Source organism: Nomascus leucogenys, chromosome 12, assembly GCF_006542625.1.
Source record: "Nomascus leucogenys isolate Asia chromosome 12, Asia_NLE_v1, whole genome shotgun sequence".
NCBI classification, from domain to species: domain Eukaryota; kingdom Metazoa; phylum Chordata; class Mammalia; order Primates; family Hylobatidae; genus Nomascus; species Nomascus leucogenys.
This window is the reverse complement of record NC_044392.1, coordinates 9303194-9321514: the sequence shown is the minus strand read 5'-3', so window position 1 is coordinate 9321514 and position 18321 is coordinate 9303194. Positions and strand designations below refer to the sequence as shown.

The following is an 18321-nucleotide window of genomic DNA, read 5'->3' as shown; positions in this document are numbered from 1 at the left end:
AGTTTTGAGGAACATCTGTGGGAAGAACCTAGGGATAGAGGCAGGGTGCTGACCTGCTGTGTAACTTTGGGTGAATCCCTTTTGAGCCTTTGTACAACTGTGGCAAGGACTCACCTGTATCTTGTTCATCCCAGTATAGCACACCCAGTGTCTTGCCAGGGTCTGCCACTTGGAAGGTCCTCTGTGAGTTTCAGCACCCACGGTGTGCTGGCCCTGGGGTAGGAGCTGGTAGTGAAAGATTGGAAGACCTTGTTCTTGCCTTCCAGGGGTTTCCAGGTTCATCAGAGAAACAGATATGGACTTGGATGAAAAAAGTCCAGGAGAGACTAGCTCAGATCTGATCTGTACTACCTGGGGGTTCCCAGCCCATAGCTCTGTAGGCCTTCAAGGAGGAAGAGGAGGGGAAGGGGCTGAGGCTCGGGGACTCCAGCCTGAAGTCCAAGCATGTGCGGAAGCCTAGGCCCTCTCACCTTACCACAAACTTAGCTCCAAGTCCCCTCTATGCTGACGCATCCTTGCCCTCCTCCTTCTACCCACTACCCTCCACTAGCCCATCCTCCCTCCTCCCTCCTCCTCTCAACACACATTTATCACTAGTGACATCTCAGCCCCCCTACTCCAATCCAGGGACACAGGAGGGACACGGTGGGGTTAGACTGAGGGCCACTGATGTGGCTTCACCCTCAGTGCTTGGGCAATTCCCAAGTTACAGCATCTCAGTCCCCAGAGAAGGCCATGCTGCTACTGTAGCCGCCAAGGGCCCCCTGGAGTGCAGGGCACAGAAGAGGAAGGGAGAGGATGCGAGCTGCAGGAGGCAGCTGAAGCCAAGCCTTGGGCAGGCTCTTAGGTATTACATACCTGGTGGGGAGGACGGTTCTCCCTTCCCTGGGCTGGATCCCTCACTTGCTCCTAGGGCCTGGAACCTTACGTTTAGAGAGCCACTCTACTTCTTGAAGTCTCTTGATGCACCTGCCCTGGGGCCCTTTCCTTATCCCTCTCTGCAACATTCCCAGAGATGGTCCACTGGAGGGTTTCAGCACCACAGAGAGGCTGATGATTCACAAATCGCATGCAGTTACACCTCATTCCTTCTGACAGCAATTTGAAGGGGCTGAAAGGGGGCTAGTTCCTAAGGACCAGTGGTTGGTAGCCTATGTAAGACTCCCTGGTGGGTGAATTTCACTCAGACCATTTGCTGTGATCTACGAATCTCCTATGTGCCTTTCTAAACTCACCTTTGTGCTTAGACTCTGGTACATTCCACTGCAGCCATACCGGCCTCTGCTGTTCCTCTAACACGTGCACAACACACAAGCCATGCCCTCTGCTTGGAATGTTCTTCCCCAAAATATCACTGCCAGTGACCTTGCTTCAGGTCTTTATTCAAAACTGACCTCATCCTTACCCTGATATCCAGAATACCATTCTGCTTTATTATTTCTCTTCCATACTTAGCACTATTCAAAATAAAGCACTAGAATATAAGCTCCACGAGGGTAGAAACTTTTGCTCTTATTTGCTGTTCTATTCTGCAGCACATCAGACAGTGCCTGGCACACAGCAGGTGCTCAATAAATATTTATTAAATGAATATGTTCAGGATGCTCAGAGGAAGATCCCACCAATCAACAAACCAGGAAGGAAGGGATCTGGTCTCCATTTGTGTGCGGCTGAGATGTGTTCTGAGATGGCCCGGTGTCCAAGTTTTATTCCCTCACCTACTGAGAACAGGGACCTGCCCTTTGACAGTTGAATCTTGGGAGGCAACAGTCTGATGCAAAAAAAAAAAAAAAAAAAAAAGGAACTCAATTCCCCTGTTTACAATTAGGAAAACGGGGATTTAGAAGCTTAACAGAAAGGGCATTGCACCAAGACAGCCCAGCCCCTTTGCAAAGGTTCAACACCAAACCGCACCTCTAGAATGCAGCCTGTGAGGAGAGTCCCACACCTGCTGCTGCTGACTCCTCTTTCAAACTTCATCTCTCTGGCAATCCTCTCCTCACCCTAAAGGCCAGCTGGGTCAGAAACATTTTTTTTTTTTTTTTTTTTTTTTTTGAGACAGTCTCACTCTGTCACCCAGGCTGGAGTGCAGTGGTGCAATCTCAGCTCACTGCAAGCTCCACCTCCCGGTTCAAGTGATTCTCCTGCCTCAGCCTCCCGAGTAGCTGGGACTACAGGCACCCACCACCACTCCCGGCTAATTGTTTTGTATTTTTAGTAGAGATGGGGTTTCACTGTGTTAGCCAGGATGGTCTCGATCTCCTGACCTCATGATTCACCCGCCTCAGCCTCCCAAAGTGCTAGGATTACAGGCTTGAGCCACCATACCTGGCCCAGAAACATTTTAATTTTGTGCTTATTTACCTCATAGCAATTAGGGTGAATTATTAATATCACCCACAAGTATCAATTGTTGAGCTCTTATATTATTAGATACTGTGCTAAGTGTCTGCAAACATTACCTCATACTATCCCTATCACAGCCCTGTAAAGTAGGTATTACCCCATTTGCCATGTTAAAAAATAAAATCTCTGTCTCAATCCCACCTGTAGATACTATCCCAAATCTTTGCTCCCCTTTATGGGAAGGGTTGGTCTCACTTTGGCTTTTAGCTCACCACACTGTTCTCAGATTCCTGCGCTGATTTCTCACGTCTCCAGTATCTGAAAGTCACTTGGTCCTTGGACCACATCTTTTTCTCTGGCTCCTCTCATATCTCATTCAGTTTCATGGCTTTAAACTCTAGCTATATATCCCCAGTCCAGATCTCGCTGCTTAACTTGATCCATTGATCCAACTGCCTACTCAACATCTCCCCTTCGATGTCTGATGGGCATCTCAAATTTAACATGTCCAAAACAATTCCTGATCTTCCCCTCCAGAATCCCCCCTCCTGCGATCTTTCCCATCTCACCCAAGGGCAACTCCATCTTTTCAGTTACTTAAGCCAAATACACTGGAGTCATCCTCCACTCCTACTTTATCTCTTAGACCCCACATCTGATCCATCAGCACATCCTGTTGGCTCAGTCTTAAAAATATATCCAGAATCCAGCCACTTACCACCTCCTGACTACCACTCCAGTCTAGAACCATTATTTCTTGCAGGAAGGACTGCAAGCCTCTCCCAACTGGTCCCTTGCTTCAACCTTTGCTCCTCAACATAGAAGCCAGAGTGGTCCTATTAAAAATTCAGATCATGTCACTCCTTAGCCTAAAACTCTACAATGGCTTCCTACCACACTCAAGGAAAAGCCTGAATTCTTACAATGGCCTACAAGGTCCTGCAAAATCTAGCATCTGGGATGCTCTTCCCCCAGATACCTCCCTAGAACACCTCACTCTTCATTTCCTTCAGGTCTTGGTTCAAACGTGACCTTCAGTGATGCCTTTTTGTGACCACCTTATTTAAAATTGCTGGCCAGGCACGGTGGCTCATGCCTGTAATCCCAGAACTTTGGGAGGCCAAGGCGGGTGGATCACTTGAGGTCAGGAGTTCGAGACCAGTCTGGCCAACATGGTGACACCCCATCTCTACTAAAAACACAAAAACTAGCCAGGTGTGGTGGTGGATGTACTTGGGAGGCTGAGGCAGGAGAATCGCTTGAACCCGGGAGGCAGAGGTTGCAGTGAGCCAAGATCGTGCCACTGCACTCCAGCCTGGGCAACAGAGTGAAACTCTATCTCAAAAAAATAAAAGACAATAAAATAAAATTGCAGCTCCCACCCCCACCCAAACACCTCAGCCCCCCGCCTTTTTTCTCCAAAACATGTATCACCATGTAAATACATTTTAGTTGTCTGTCTCCCTGATACTAGAATGTAAACTCCAAGAGGTGGCGGATTTTTGTACCTTTTGTTTACCATGTATTCCCTATCACCTAGAGCGGCGCTTGTTAGAGTTGGGACAGATGGAGAAATACAGTCTTGGTCAAGTTTCTTACCCAAAGTCTTACTAGTAAGTGGCATATTGGATTATAGAGCCCCAGGCTTAATCCTAATACTTTACCTGTTACTCATCATCATCCAGAGAGCCAGAGGGGAGCTCTGACTCAGCCAAGGGCAGAGTAAGGCGAATCTGCTTCCTGAGTATTGGCGGTGCCGGCTTCACAGGTTTTTAGAACACACAGAGGTATCTTCCTAGCTGTTTCTGGTCAAACTGTTTAGGAAATCCTCCTCCCTGGAAATCATCCTGGATAACAGAGAAGAACCCAAGATTTCCTTATCCATATTGTCTAAATGGGACTATCCCATTCCACGATGGATTGCATTTGCCTTCCCACAAAACTGAACTCAGCCTGGCACACATCATTCAAGTTACTTGCTCACATCACTGTGGTCTTAAAATGTTTCTGGATAAAAGTTTTGGATTACAAATTATCTGTAGTTTTGTTTTGCCCTTAGGATAGAACGTAAGGCCCTTAAGTGGTAGTTAGCTTTCTGCTAATGATGGCAGAATACTCAAAACCATCAAAGATACAGAAAGTATGTAAGAACATGGCCAGGTGTGGTGACTCACACCTGTAATCTCAGCATTTTGGGAGGCCAGGGCAGGCAGATCACAAGGTCAGGAGCTCGAGACCAGCCTGGCTAACATGGAGTAACCCCGTCTCTACTAAAAATACAAAAACTTGCTGGGCACGGTGGCTCACCCCATAATCCCAGCACTTTGGGATGGCAAGGCGGGCGGACTCCCTGAGGTCAGGAGTTCGAGACCAGCCTGGCCAACATGGAGAAACCCCGTCTCTACTAAAAATACAAAAATTAGCCAGGTGTGTTGGCCCATGCCTGTAATCTCAGTTACTCAGGAGGCTGAAGCAGAAGAATCACTTGAACCTGGGAGATGGAGGTCGCAGTGAGCCAAGATCACGCCACTACACTCAATCCTGGGCGACAGAGAGTCTAAAAAAAAAAAGAAAAGAAAAAAATACAAAAATTAGCCGGATGTGGTGGCTTACATGCCTGTAATCCCAGCTACTCAGGAGGCTGAAGCAGGAGAATCTCTTGAACCTGGGTGGTGGAGGTTGCAGTGAGCCGAGATCGCACCATTGCACTCCAGCCTGGGCAACATGGTGAAACCCCATCTCTACTAAAAATACAAAAAATTAGCCAGGCGTAGTGGCGCAAGCCTGTAATCCTAGCTACTCGGGAGGCTGAGGCAGGAGAATCGCTTGAACCCAGGAGGTGGAGGTTGCGGTGAGCTGAGATCAGGGCATTGCACTCCAGCCTGGACAACAAGAGAGAAACTCCTTCTCAAAAAAAAAACAACAACAAGTAGAAGGTTTCCACAGGGAGGGGAATATCACATGTAGGATCAGGGGTAACAGTGAGCATATAAAGTATAAGGGCAAGCTGGGACCATCATCTGGTACTAAAACCACTGAACTGATCCTGGGAATTCTCCTATCCTAAACAGAGGCAGAATTTACAAGCAGTTCTCAGACCTCAGCAAAGGGCCAACTCAGATAAAGCCAGTATATACACACAACAGAGATTCTACCTTAGACTCAGAGCTTAACTCTGCTGGAGTTATGCCATTTTACCCAAGGCCTTGACCTACTCAATTTTGCCCCTGCTGCACATCCACCAAGTCTTTCTTAGGGTGCAGAGTGCCATCTATTCCTTCTTTGGTGGGCCTATTTACTCTTCCCTTGATTGGTCAATTTCTTAGGAACCTACCAGTATCCTTTTACCCATCCCTATGCCTCTGCCATCCATAAAGTGTGGGTGACTAAGTCAGTCACATATTTAAAAGCTAATTACTGCCACCATATGTAAGGAAAACCAAAGAGGCAGCTGGAGCAGATCAGGCAGGCTCAACAATTTGAGGTTATAAAAATGGAGAAGGAATGATTCCAAATGAAGCTTCCAAGGAAATATCTGCAAGAATAGGTGATACTCTGGAGCAGAGCAGGAGCAAGACACTGAAGAGACTGTGTAAAGCACAGTGGTGGTGCTGACACCACTCATCATTAGGGCTATTTCTTCATTCTGCTCTTCATCGCTAGCACCCAGTTCCTCTCGGGTAATAAACATATGTTCAGGTAACAAATGATACACAAATTAAACAAATGATACACAAATATCAAACTAAAGACAAAGTACATACATTTGCATTGGCAATGTTTAATGTTTCACTTCTGTAGAACTGAAATTTGTATTCAAAGGCACAGAAGGAAGGAAAGGCAGTTATCAGAGCATGATGTCACAGATAAAGGATGCTGAATAAAAGGCATAGGACTGCTCCTCTTTAGCCTTAGGAAAAGAAATACTGCAGTACTAAACTAGATTTTAATTTTTATTATATTTCCATGTGAAAACATCACCCAAATGTCAGCGGAGCAAAAGACTTTATGGTCAGATACCAAAGGCGTACAGTCGATCCCACTTTGGAATAAATGCCCAGAAGGTAAGCATTATCAGTGAGTGAGAGCTCTAGGCACAAAATAAGTTCTCATTCAGAAAGTGGACAGAGATATGAAGCAGTGAAACACATAGCTTTAAAAACTGGAAATCTTTCATGACATTTGTTTTCAAAGTAAACATTATCTGCATTTCAAGAACTGTAATTTTCAAAAGTAGAATCAGGCCTGATTAAGTAGTATTTATGACTTACACATAAAATTACAAAAATAAAAATGAAAACTCTTCTGCCCTTGAAAGAGATAGAAAACTATATATTTTTCCCTGTAATGTCATAGAGATTCATCAGTATTTCACCCTTATGTCGCTTAAAAAATGTTATTTTTAATTTGTCTTTCCTGTTCTGCCACTTTTAACATAGCAAAACGTGTTTAATATGGCCATCTCTGCTAAGTGAAAGGATGTATTATTTACTGCATGAATGAGAAAAAGCTACAATTTACTCCCAATGGGATCATATCTACCATGTGGGAAAAAAGATAAAGACAGGGATTTTCCAAAAAACAAAAACAAACAAAAAAACCCCACAAAACTCAATGATTTAAAATATCCTATACATAATTTCTAACTTCAAAGCACTATGAGAAACTCTTGATCACTGTGTAGCAAGAGAGGGAAGAGGGAAATTTAAAATTTGGTAGAATAGGAGAGCATTTTTCTAACTACTTTCATTTAAATAACATTGGCCTTACCAACTATTACCTTTCTTATTTAAAACACTGATTCACCAGGTGAAATCACAACAGCATGAAAGTAAGACCAGATTTCAAGTTAAGTATGAGCACAATGATTCAGGACCACTGTTTCCGCCTCACAGAAAGGATTCCCGTGGTGATGCTCCCTCTTTCAAACATATGCCCTCAAACACCTCACATGCAGATTCCATATAAGTATACAAATAAAACAAGTTCTGTATTTTTCCAGATAATTTTACAACTTGATGGTAAATTAGACGTCAAAGATAAAACTATGCCTTTAAAAACATTAAGCTTCAAAATTCATTCAGTGTTTTAAGAAATGAATCATTAAAATCATTTTTGAAATGACATATTAAATGTATTTAAATCTGGGCTTTTCTGTACTTAATTTTTCTTTTAAAAAAAAGTTTAAAAACATCAAGAGCTGGAACATGCTGCCAGGACAGAAATAATCAGAAATGTCTTCAGTCACAGACCCTGGGCATTTCAGTGTTGCTTCATAGTTTTCAAAGCTTGAAGTCTCTCTAGCAGTGGAGGATGAGAATAATGCCACATTGAGAACAACCAGTCAGAAACGGGGAATCCCAAGTTATCTTTGTTAAGTTTGATTAAAGCAGAATATAAGTCTTTAGCCTTCCCAAGTTTCTTGGCAAATGCATCAGCTTGAAACTCAAATCTGCGGCTTAGGACTGTTAGGCAAAAAGAAAGAACCTGAAAAAGAAAATGGAAGCGTTTTAGCCACTGTCCACCTTTTCGTTGTTACTGAAGGTTCCATGAGCTGAGACTGTAGAGGAAGTTTGGCTTGGGATAAGAGGAATGGCAGGACAAAAGAACGATCACTAATATTTAGGGGACCTAGGGTGAGGAAATTATAAATTGAGCCTTATTTTCTCCCAAGCAAACAGGCCAAAAACACATATAAAAGTTGAACATCCCTAACCAAAAACTTGAAATCTGAAATGTTCCAAAATCTGAAACTTTGGAGTGCTGACATGAGACTCAAAAGTCATGCTCAGGCCGGGGGTGGTGCTTCACACCTGTAATCCCAGCACTTTGGGAAGCTGAGGCAGGTGGATCACCTGAGGTCAGGAGTTCGAGACCAACCTGGCCAACATGGTGAAACCCTGTCTCTAGTAAAAATACAAAAATTAGCTGGGCCTGGTGATGGGCGCCTGTAATCCCAGCTATTCAGGAGGCTGAGGCAGGAGAATTGCTTGAATCCGGGAGGCGGAGGCTGCAGTGAGCCAAGATGACACCCCTGCATTCCAGCCTGGGTGACAGAGTGAGACTCCATCTTAAAAAAAAAAAAAGAGTTTTAAGATAATACATCTCAGTTCTCTGCCAAATTTATTTTGTTTATGTGGACAATGCTATATGAATATGATCTATGCCCCTCCATTTTTCTTTCCTGGTGTCCCCACCATACATAATAGAAAAATGTAATTCATTTAGCTCATCTTAACTCTACAATCTATCCCAAGAAAGAATTCTTCTGAATGGAGATACCTCAAGATCTTCAAAATTATTTCTTAGCTTAACTTGGAAGCCTTACCAAACATCATGAAATGATGCCATTGTCAGGTGTGTTATATAGTCTTATTAACCTATGTATTATCACTAACACGGAATACCCCTAATGAGCTAACACAGAGCAATGTTCTTAAGTTTCATTTACCACAAAATACTAGATTTTGATTTTGTGGGTTTGGGTGGATCCCTCAGGCTATATGGAGGCAGGTGGTCACGGAGGAGAGGAACAGTCACTAAGCTTCCCTTACTGAGCCGTACACAGACTCAATTAGTGTTTGCTTTGTCCCCTCATACACATAAGATTTTTACCCAAACACTGGTGAACATGTGGCTTAGGACACAACATTCAAATAGTTAATCTCCATCTACCGAGTCCTTTTAGGTGTTCACCACTGAAGTCTAATTTTCTACTTATATTTTCCTAAGAGTATGCAAACGTTTATTTATTTGGGCTTGAATTTTTCTGCTACTTTGTCATACTGACCAGTGAATCAGGGGACTAAAAGACTTTGTTTCATCTATTTGTTAAAACTGTACTGTTCTATTTCCTTTTTCACTATCCTGAAAGCTCTAGATTTGAAGCAGGCAAGAGCATATGTGTGATAATTTTAAAGATCATACATTACCTCATTGTAAGGTGAAAAAATAAACTGGAAGATGATCAATAGTCCAATAAGAGTGGGTTGGCTATCATAAAAACCAAATGCAGCAAAAAGCTCCTTTCGACCAATTAATACAGCAAATAAAAAAAAACACAGGAAAGAATTCATCTAGAAAGAAGGACATGAAATTTCTAAGTTATTACCAAGCCGATTTCACTATGGGATCAGTAGCATCCATAAAGTATAAGAAATCATAGTGTGGCCGGGCGTGGTGGCTCACGCCTGTAATCCCAGCACTTTGGGAGGCCAAGGCAGGTGGATCACGAGGTCAGGAGATCGAGACCATCCTGGCTAAGACGGTGAAACCCCATCTCTACTAAAAATACAAAAAATATTAGCTGGACGTGGTGGTGGACGCCTGCAGTCCCAGCTACTCGGGAGGCTGAGGCAGGAGAATGGCATGAGCCCGGGAGGCGGAGCTTGCAGTGAGCTGAAATCATGCCACTGCACTCCAGCCTGGGCAAGAGTGAGACTCCATCTCAAAAAAAAAAAAAAAAATCATAGTGTGATTTTAAGAAAGGTATTAGTGTGATCACAGAACAAATGATTTAAGTAGCTTTTTTTGAGACAGATCTCGTTCTGTCGCCCAGGCTGGAGTGCAGTGGCATGATCTTGGCTCACTGAAAGCTCTGCCTCCCAGGTTCACGCCATTCTCCTGCCTCAGCCTCCCAAGTAGCTGGGACTACAGGTGCCCGCCACCACGCCTGGCTAATTTTTTGTATTTTTAGAAGAGACGGGGTTTCACCGTGTTAGCCAGGATGGTCTCAATCTCCTGACCTCAGATGATCCGCCCACCTCAGCCTCCCAAAGTGCTGGGATTACAGGCATGAACCATCCTGCCCCGCCAGTAGTTTTTAGTTTCACTTTTATTTCAAAAGTAAAATAAAATGTTCTCAAATGTATAAACTGTATCATTTTCTATAAGGGCAAGCTTAAGTTGAGGCTCCTATCATTGAGGGTTTGAAGTGGTCAATAGCAATGGGATATTTTCTCTCTGTAAAAGGGTGAAGGGCTAGAATGGATTCTGACCTTGTTTTATAACACTGTAATCAGATACAACACCTCCCACCTGACTTTGAAGTGGAGGCTCCAAAGAAACAGGCTTCCCTTGAATCCTCTCTAGGCTCATTGGAGCTGTACCGAATAGTTAGAAAGGTCAGGGGAAAAAGTAGATCCATCTTGATCAATAAATGAGAGGGGAAAAAAATAAAAAATCTATACCAAAATACAACCTCTTGGAGTAAGGTTGGAGAACACACAACATTCTTTTTCTGTGCAAATTAGGATCTTGGAGGCCACATGTACCTTATTTAAGTGTGTTGCTCCAAACCATTTGACCCAAACGAGATGACCCAAGAAGCTGTCAGCTTAGAATGGGGCTCAGAGCATAAGAAGGCTCACCAGCTGCCCCAGGACAAGCAGCTTCAACACTCATCCTTATAACTCAGTGGATCCAATATGACAAGCTCCAACAGAAAACTCAGTGAAGTCTCCTATACTTATAATCTATGCATCCACTTTTGTCAAGTAACCATTGTCCTTTTGAAAAACAACTTTTGGTTTGCTACTGGGCCCTACTACAGACTGAATTCCTGGCCATGGGATACCATGATCCTGCAAACTGAACTATCCCTCCTGAACTGGATGCTATGTTAATATGTTAATCTGTCTAGCCAGGAAACCACTATGCCCAGAAGCACTTCATCATCAAGGACAAGTGGTAGATATAAGAGTGGAAATGAAGCAAGTTAAGAAGGCACCAGTAAGTTAAATAAGCAGATGGCTCATACTCTAGTACACCAACTCCTGCCACCAACAACCCTCAACCAACCCTTACTCATATGGCATTCCCTATAATCAATTAGTTGAACAGGAACAAAATCAGAGCCTATTTTACAAATAACTTAATACAATATGCTGGCACCAGATGTAAGTGGACTGCTGTGGCATTATAGAGCCACTCAGGGATGGTCTTGGAAGGCAGTGGTGAAGGGAATTACTCTCGGTGAGGGGAACTTTAAGGTGTATATCTCACTGTCTACTCAGCCTGGGAGGAGAGGGAGCCTGAGGCAAGGATATATATCCTAATTCATTGGCAGTGGGAAAAAAATGGTTCAGCCGGATAATTAGGGCCTTGGAAAAAAGTAGAGGATGGCTAACAAGGAGATTTGGAAAAGAGGTATGTGAAAAACTTCCAAAATTACTGCAGAGTTTGACTATAGTTGGCCTAATATTGTTCACCCAAAGAGTCCCAGGTCAAGGAGGCTCTTGGTCAAGTGAGGAAGACACCTGCTCTTGTGAAGGTCAGCTAGCCTTTCTCTGTAGCCACTCCATGACTTGGTCAAGGGACTTTATGAATAGAGTGGCCACAGTGACAAAGATGGAGTTAATGTATTAGTCAACACAGACACCCTCCTCACTGGCGCATGCCATATGCCCAATGTGTCCAGAGAAGCAATCAATCCCAGCCTTGATAAGGTACCACATCTCAGGGACCATTTAACCAGCTTGTGGTAGGCTGATTCCACTGGAGCCCTTCCCTCATGGAAGGGGCAGTGATTTTCCTTATTAGACTGAAAACTCAATTGAACTTGGACCTGGACTTATTTAATCTTACTCAGTGTCACGTATCCACACAACATAGCTTCAAGCCAAGGAATGCATTTCTATACCTAAAGATACAGGAAAGTGCCTACAGGAGTTCACAAGTCTTCCCATGTAATCCATCACCCAGAACCAGCTGGCCTTTTTAATTTTTTTTAGAGACAGGGTCTCCTTGTCACCCAGGCTGGAAGTGCAGTGGTGTGATCACGGCTCACTACAGCCTTGATCTCCTGCACTCAAGCCATCCTCCCATCCCAGCCTCCCAGGTAGCTGGGACTACAGGTGCATACCACCAAGCCCAGCTAATTTTTTAACCTTTTGGAGAGAAGGGGATCTCACTATGTTGCCCAGGCTGGTCTCAAACTCCTGGCCTCAAGTGATCTTCCCTCATCAACCTTCCAAAGCATTGGGATTACAGGCATGAGCCACCATGCCTCGCTCAGCCAGCTTTTTTAAAGGTCTGAAAACCCACTGAAGATTCAGTTAAGGCCACATATGCTCAGAACTAGTCAGCACGATATAGTGCTTTTTCACCCAAAGCCTAAACATCTGTTGGTTTAGAGGTTCTAGAACCCAGAGGAGGAACATTATTGGAATTGCTTTCTTTTTGTATTTTCTACAATTTCCAATGAATATATAGTAACTTTTTCTTTTTTTTTTTTTGAGACGGAGTCTCACTCTGTCGCCCAGGCTGGAGTGCACTGGGGCGATCTCAGCTCTCTGCAACCTCTGCCTCCTGGGTTCAAGCAATTCTCCTGCCTCAGCCTCCCAAGTAGCTGGGATTACAGGTGCACGCCACCACACCTGGCTAATTTTTGTATTTTTAGTAGAGATGGGGCTTCACCATGTTGGCCAGGCTGGTCTCAATCTCCTGACCTCAAGTGATCCACCATCTCAGCTTCCCAAAGTGCTGGGATTACAAGCGTGAGCCACCACGCCCGGCAATAATTTTTAAATGATGGCCGGGCGCGGTGGCTCACGCTTGTAATCCCAGCACTTTGGGAGGCCGAGGCGGGCGGATCACGAGGTCAGGAGATCGAGACCACGGTGAAACCCCGTCTCTACTAAAAATACAAAAAAATTAGCCGGGCGTGGTGGCGGGCGCCTGTAGTCCCAGCTACTCGGAGAGGCTGAGGCAGGAGAATGGCGTGAACCCCGGAGGCGGAGCTTGCAGTGAGCCGAGATTGCGCCACTGCACTCCAGCCTGGGCGACAGAGTGAGACTCCGTCTCAAAAAAAAAAAAAAATAATAATAATAATAATAATAATTTTTAAATGAAAAATATGTTTTAGACTGGGCACGGTGGCTTATGCCTGTAATTCCAGCACTTTGGGAGGCCAAGGTGAGTGGATCACTTGAGCTTAGGAGTTCAAGACCATCCTGGACAACATAGTGAAAACTGGTCTCTACCAAAAATACAAAAAAATTAGCCAGGTGTGGTGGCATGCACCTGTGGTCTCAGCTACTAGGGAGGCAGAGGCTGGAGGATGGCTTAAGCCTGGGAGGTGCAGGCTGCAGTGAGCTGAGATCACACCACTGCATTCTAGCCTGGATGACAGAGAGAGACCCCATTTCAAAAAAAAAAAATGGAAAAGAAAAGAAAAAGAAAAAAATGTTTTTAAAAAAGTATTCTAGAGGCCGGGAGTGGTGGCTCATGCCTGTAATCCCAGCAATTTGGGAGGCTGAGGCAGGCAGATCACCTGAGGTCAGGAGTTCAAGACCAGCCTGGCTCACATGGCGAAACCCCGTTTCTACTAAAAATACAAAAAAAAAATTAGTCAGGTGTGGTGGCATGTGCCTGTAATCCCAGCTACTCAGGAGGCTGAGGCAGGGGAGTTGCTTGAACCCGGGAGGCAGAGGCTGCAGTGAGCGCCATTGCACTCCAGCCTGGGCAACAAGAGTGAAACTCCTCTCAAAAAAAAAAAAAAAAAGCATTTTAGGGTGGGCACAGTGGTTCACGCCTGTAATCCCAGCACTTTGGGAGGCCGAGGTGGGCGCATCACCTGAGGTCAGGAGTTCGAGACCAGCCTGGCCAACATGGTGATACCCTGTGTCTACTAAAAATACAAAAATTAGCCGGGGATGGTGGTGGGTGCCTGTAGTCCCAGCTACTCAGGAGGCTGAGATAGGAGAATTGCTTGAACCTGAGAGGCAGAGGTTACAGTGAGCCGAGATCACATCACTGCACTCCAGTCTGGGTGACAGAGTGAGACTCTGTCTCAAAAAAATTTTTTTAAATTTAATTTTAAAAAAGCATTTTAATGTCCAACTTATCTAGGCTTGTTCCTTTTGATCTTCCAAGTTCTTTCCCTGGAGGTGATGATGGTGGTGATAACAATAATTTATATAGTACTCACCATGTTCCAGGTGCTAGTCTAAACTCTTTACATGTATTAACTCACTTAATTCTTAACCAGTCCTATGAGGTATTATCATTCAATGAGGGGACAGAGGCAGAGGTTAAGGAACTTGCCTGAGGTCACACAGGTAGTAAGTCAGGGAGCTGTGATGGGAAACCAGGTAGCCTGGCTGTGGAGTCTGTCTCGGCCTCTCTTATATGACCTCTCATGCCTGCCATAGTTCGAATTTGACTACCATACCACAAAAAAAGAATTGTCACTCCACACTTACCTGGCTAATAATGATATTTTTGACTGTATGTCCCAACTTCCAGTGCCCCAGTTCATGGCCTAGTACAGCGAGTACCTCCTCATTTTTACATCCTTGTTTCTTATTCTGAATAAAAAAAAAAATCAAAAATAAATTATTGAGAATCTTTAAAAAGTTTTATCTTTTAACCCAGTAATAGCCCTTCACAGATTTTAACTTAAAGAAATAATCAGTTTTATTCAAAACTGTTGATTGTCTTAACAAAACATTCCCTGAACCACCGCTCCACATGAGACAGTGGGTTAAGCACTGAAGACAGAATGACGAACAAGATGGACATTCCCAGACTACATAAAGCTCACAGTCTAGACTAACTTAGATTAGGAAAAAAACAAACTGGAAGAAATAGAAATCTTTATAATGGGACAATAGTTAAATCATGATAAAGTTATATGACAGTCACATTATATTACAAAACCATTAGAAATTTTGTTTTCAAAGATTAGGCCAATTGCAGTGGCTCACGCCTATAATCTCAACACTTTGGGAAACCGAGGCAGGCAGATAACTTGAGGCCAGGAGTTCCAGACTAGCCTGGCCAGCATAGCGAAACCCCATCTCTACTAAAAATACAAAATATTGCTGGGCGTGGTGGCTCATGCCTGCAATCCCAGCACTTGGAGAGGTCAAGGTGGGTGGATCACGAGGTCAGGAGTTCGAGACCAGACTGACCAACATGGTGAAACCCTGTCTCTACTAAAATACAAAAAATTAGCAGGGTATGGTGGTATGCGCCTGTAATCGCAGCTGCTCTGGAGGCTGAGGCAGGAGAATCGCTTGAACCTGGGAGACGGAGGTTGCAGTGAGCCGAGATCACGCCATTGCACTCCAGCCTAGGTGACAGAGCAAGACTCCGTCTCAAAAAAAATAATAATAAATAATAATAATAATAAAAAATTAGCCAGGCGTGGTGGTGCATGCCTGTAATCCCAGCTACTCAGGAGGCTGAGGCATGAGAACTGCTTGAAACTGGGAGGCGTAGTCTATAGTGAGCCAAGATCACGCCACTGTACTCCAACCTGAGCGAAAAAGTGAGACTCCATCTCAAAAAAAAAAAAAAAAAAAAAAGGATTATGTTCTGACATTGGAAAATGATTAGGTGAAGAAAGTAAGACACAAACTAAAAATATATAGTATGATTCTAATTATGAAACAATGTGAATGTGTATATAAAAATATACAAATATAAAAAGTAGACTGAAAGTATATGCAAATATTAAAAGTAGTTATTATTATTTATTTTAGACGGAGTTTCACTCTTGTTGCCCAAGCTGGAGTGCAACGGCACAATCTCAGCTCACAGCAACCTCCACCTCCTGGGTTCAAGTGATTCTCATGCTTCAGCCTCCTGAATAGCTGGGATTACAGGTGCATGCCACCACACCCGGCTAATTTTTGTATTTTTAGTAGAGACAGGGTTTCACCATGTGAGTCAGGCTGGTCTCGAACTCCTGACTGCAGGTGATCCACCCGCCTTGGTCTCCCAAAGTGCTGGGATTACAGGCATGAGCCACTGTGCCCGGCCTAGTCCCATTCTCTTACTAAGGAGCAAATAACCAAGGATTTACCAGATATATGAGGTAAGCTGTTAACACAGAAGATCTGATCCACAAAAAAAAAAACATGAAATAAACAAATTATATAAAGAGAAAGTTTAGAAAATTAAGATACTGCACCTAAGAAAAAATAACAAAATGCTGTAAAATGGAAAATTCAGATAAAAAAATTCTTAGAAATCCAAGCTGAAGGTTGGGCATGGTGACTCAAGCCTGTAATGCCAGCACTCTGGGAGGCTGAGGCAGGTGGATCACGAGGTCAGGAGTTTGAGACCAGCCTGGCCAACATGGTGAAACCCCATCTCTACTAAAGATACAAAAAAAAAAAAAAACCAATTAGCTGGGCATGCTGATGCACACTTGTAATCCCAGCTACTCAGGAGGCTGAGGCAAGAGAATTGCTTGAACCCGGGAGGAGGTTGCAATGAGCCGAGATCACGCCATTGCACTCCAGCCTGGGTAAGAGGGCAATACTACATCTCAAAAAAAAAAAAAAAGAAAGTTCAATAAAAGGATTGGAAGATGATGAGGGAATTCCAGAAAGTAGAAAGAGATATATTTAAAATGGAAAAGAGGGTTAAAAAGATAGGAGAGTTCAGTATAACAAATCCAGCACTCAAGTAAGAGGAGCCCTGAAAACACAGAATTTAAAAAATGGAGAGGAGAAAAATCAATAAAATAATTTCAGAAAATTTCTTACAACCATAGGACCTCGATTTCCAGAATAAAAGAGCCTAATGCATATATCACAGTGGATGAAAACAGTGTGATGCATATAACATGGTAGATGAAAACAGATCCCCATCAAGGTATGTGAACTTTTAGAACACTGAAACAGAGAAAGATCTAACAAACTTCCAGAAAAGCAAACAAAAACAAAAACAGAAACAAAAGGATCAGCAATTTTTTTTTTTTTCTTTTTTTAAGACAGGGTCTCACTTTGTCACCCAGGCTGGAGTGCAGAGGCAGGATCTCAGTTCACTGCAACCTCCACCGCCCAGGTTCAAGCAATTCTTGTGCCTCAGCCTCCTGAGTACTGGGATTACAGGCGTGAGCTATCATGCCCAACTAATTTTTGTATTTTTTTGTAGAGACAGGGGTTTTGTCATGTCGGCCAGGCTGGTCTCGAACTCCTGGCCTCAAGTTATCTGCCTGCCTTGGCCTCCCAAAGTGCTGGGATTACAGGCGTAAGCCACCATGCCTGGCCAGGATCAGTAATCTGAATGACTTCAGATTCATCAGCAGTGTTGGAATCAAGCAGGCCATGAAACAATGTCTTCACAATCCTGAAGGAAAAGTATTTCCAATCTAGAAATCTATACCCAGTCTAAGTAGCAAGCCAGTATGACAGAAAAATGAAGGCATTTTAAGCATACTTAAAACTTTACCTACGTAATCTTTCTCAGGAAGGTACTAGAGGATGTTTTCTACCAAAATAAAGGAATAAATTAAGAAACAAAAAGTCATGGACAAGCCTGGGCAACATAATGAGACACTTTCTACAAAAAAAATTTTTTTTTAATTAGCCAGGCATAGTGGTGTGCGCCTATAGTCCCAGCTACTTGAGAGGCTGAGATGGGATGATGGCTTGAACCCACAAGTTCAAGGCTACAGTGATCTATGATTGTGCAATGCACTCCAGCCTGGTAACAAGAACAAGACTGTCTCACAAAAAAAGGGAAAAAAAATGCATCCTAATTTGTAAATATTAAAAAAATAATAATAATTTTAAAAAAAGACAATAAGCTCAGAGCCAGATGTTTTCAACAGGAACAACAAAGAAATCCAGAACATGGGCTGGGCGCAGTGGCTCACACCTGTAATCCCAGCAATTTGGGAGGCCAAGGCAGGTGGATCACCTGAGGTCAGGAGTTCAAGACCAGCCTGGCCAACATGGTGAAACCCCGTCTCTACTAAAAATACAAAAATTAGCTGGGCATGGTGGCAGGCGCCTGTAATCACAGCTACTTAGAAGGCTGAGGCAGGAGAATCCCTTGAACCCGGGAGGCGGAGACTGCACTGAGCTGAGATCACGCCATTGAACTCCAGCCTGGGGGACAAGGGTGAAACTCTGTCTCAAAAAAAAAAAAAAAAAAAATCCAGAACACAACAGAACGCTATCTTTATCTTATTTGTTTATTTATTTTTGAGGCAGGATCTCATTCTGTTGCCCAAGC

At 43.6% G+C, this 18321-nt stretch overlaps 1 protein-coding gene and 1 long non-coding RNA gene across 2 annotated transcripts in view; both read right to left on the bottom strand.

Moving 5' to 3' along the window:
- Positions 1–1503: 1503 nt before the first annotated feature.
- LOC115837515 lies at positions 1504–4394 on the bottom strand. The gene is made up of 3 exons (XR_004032531.1): positions 4011–4394; positions 1915–2015; positions 1504–1771 (listed from the first exon to the last, which is right to left on the bottom strand). It is a non-coding gene; the product is annotated as an uncharacterized LOC115837515 (long non-coding RNA).
- Positions 4395–6107: 1713 nt separating this feature from the next.
- Positions 6108–18321, bottom strand: part of ZMPSTE24 (zinc metallopeptidase STE24) — a 44201-nt gene continuing 31987 nt past the window's right edge. The window contains exons 8-10 of the mRNA XM_003273323.3: positions 14550–14654; positions 9279–9422; positions 6108–7833 (exon numbers count right to left, since the gene is read on the bottom strand). Of these exons, the coding sequence (XP_003273371.2) occupies positions 7609–7833; positions 9279–9422; positions 14550–14654 (474 nt within the window). The 3' untranslated portion in view covers positions 6108–7608. The remainder of the gene's footprint in view (positions 7834–9278; positions 9423–14549; positions 14655–18321) is intronic.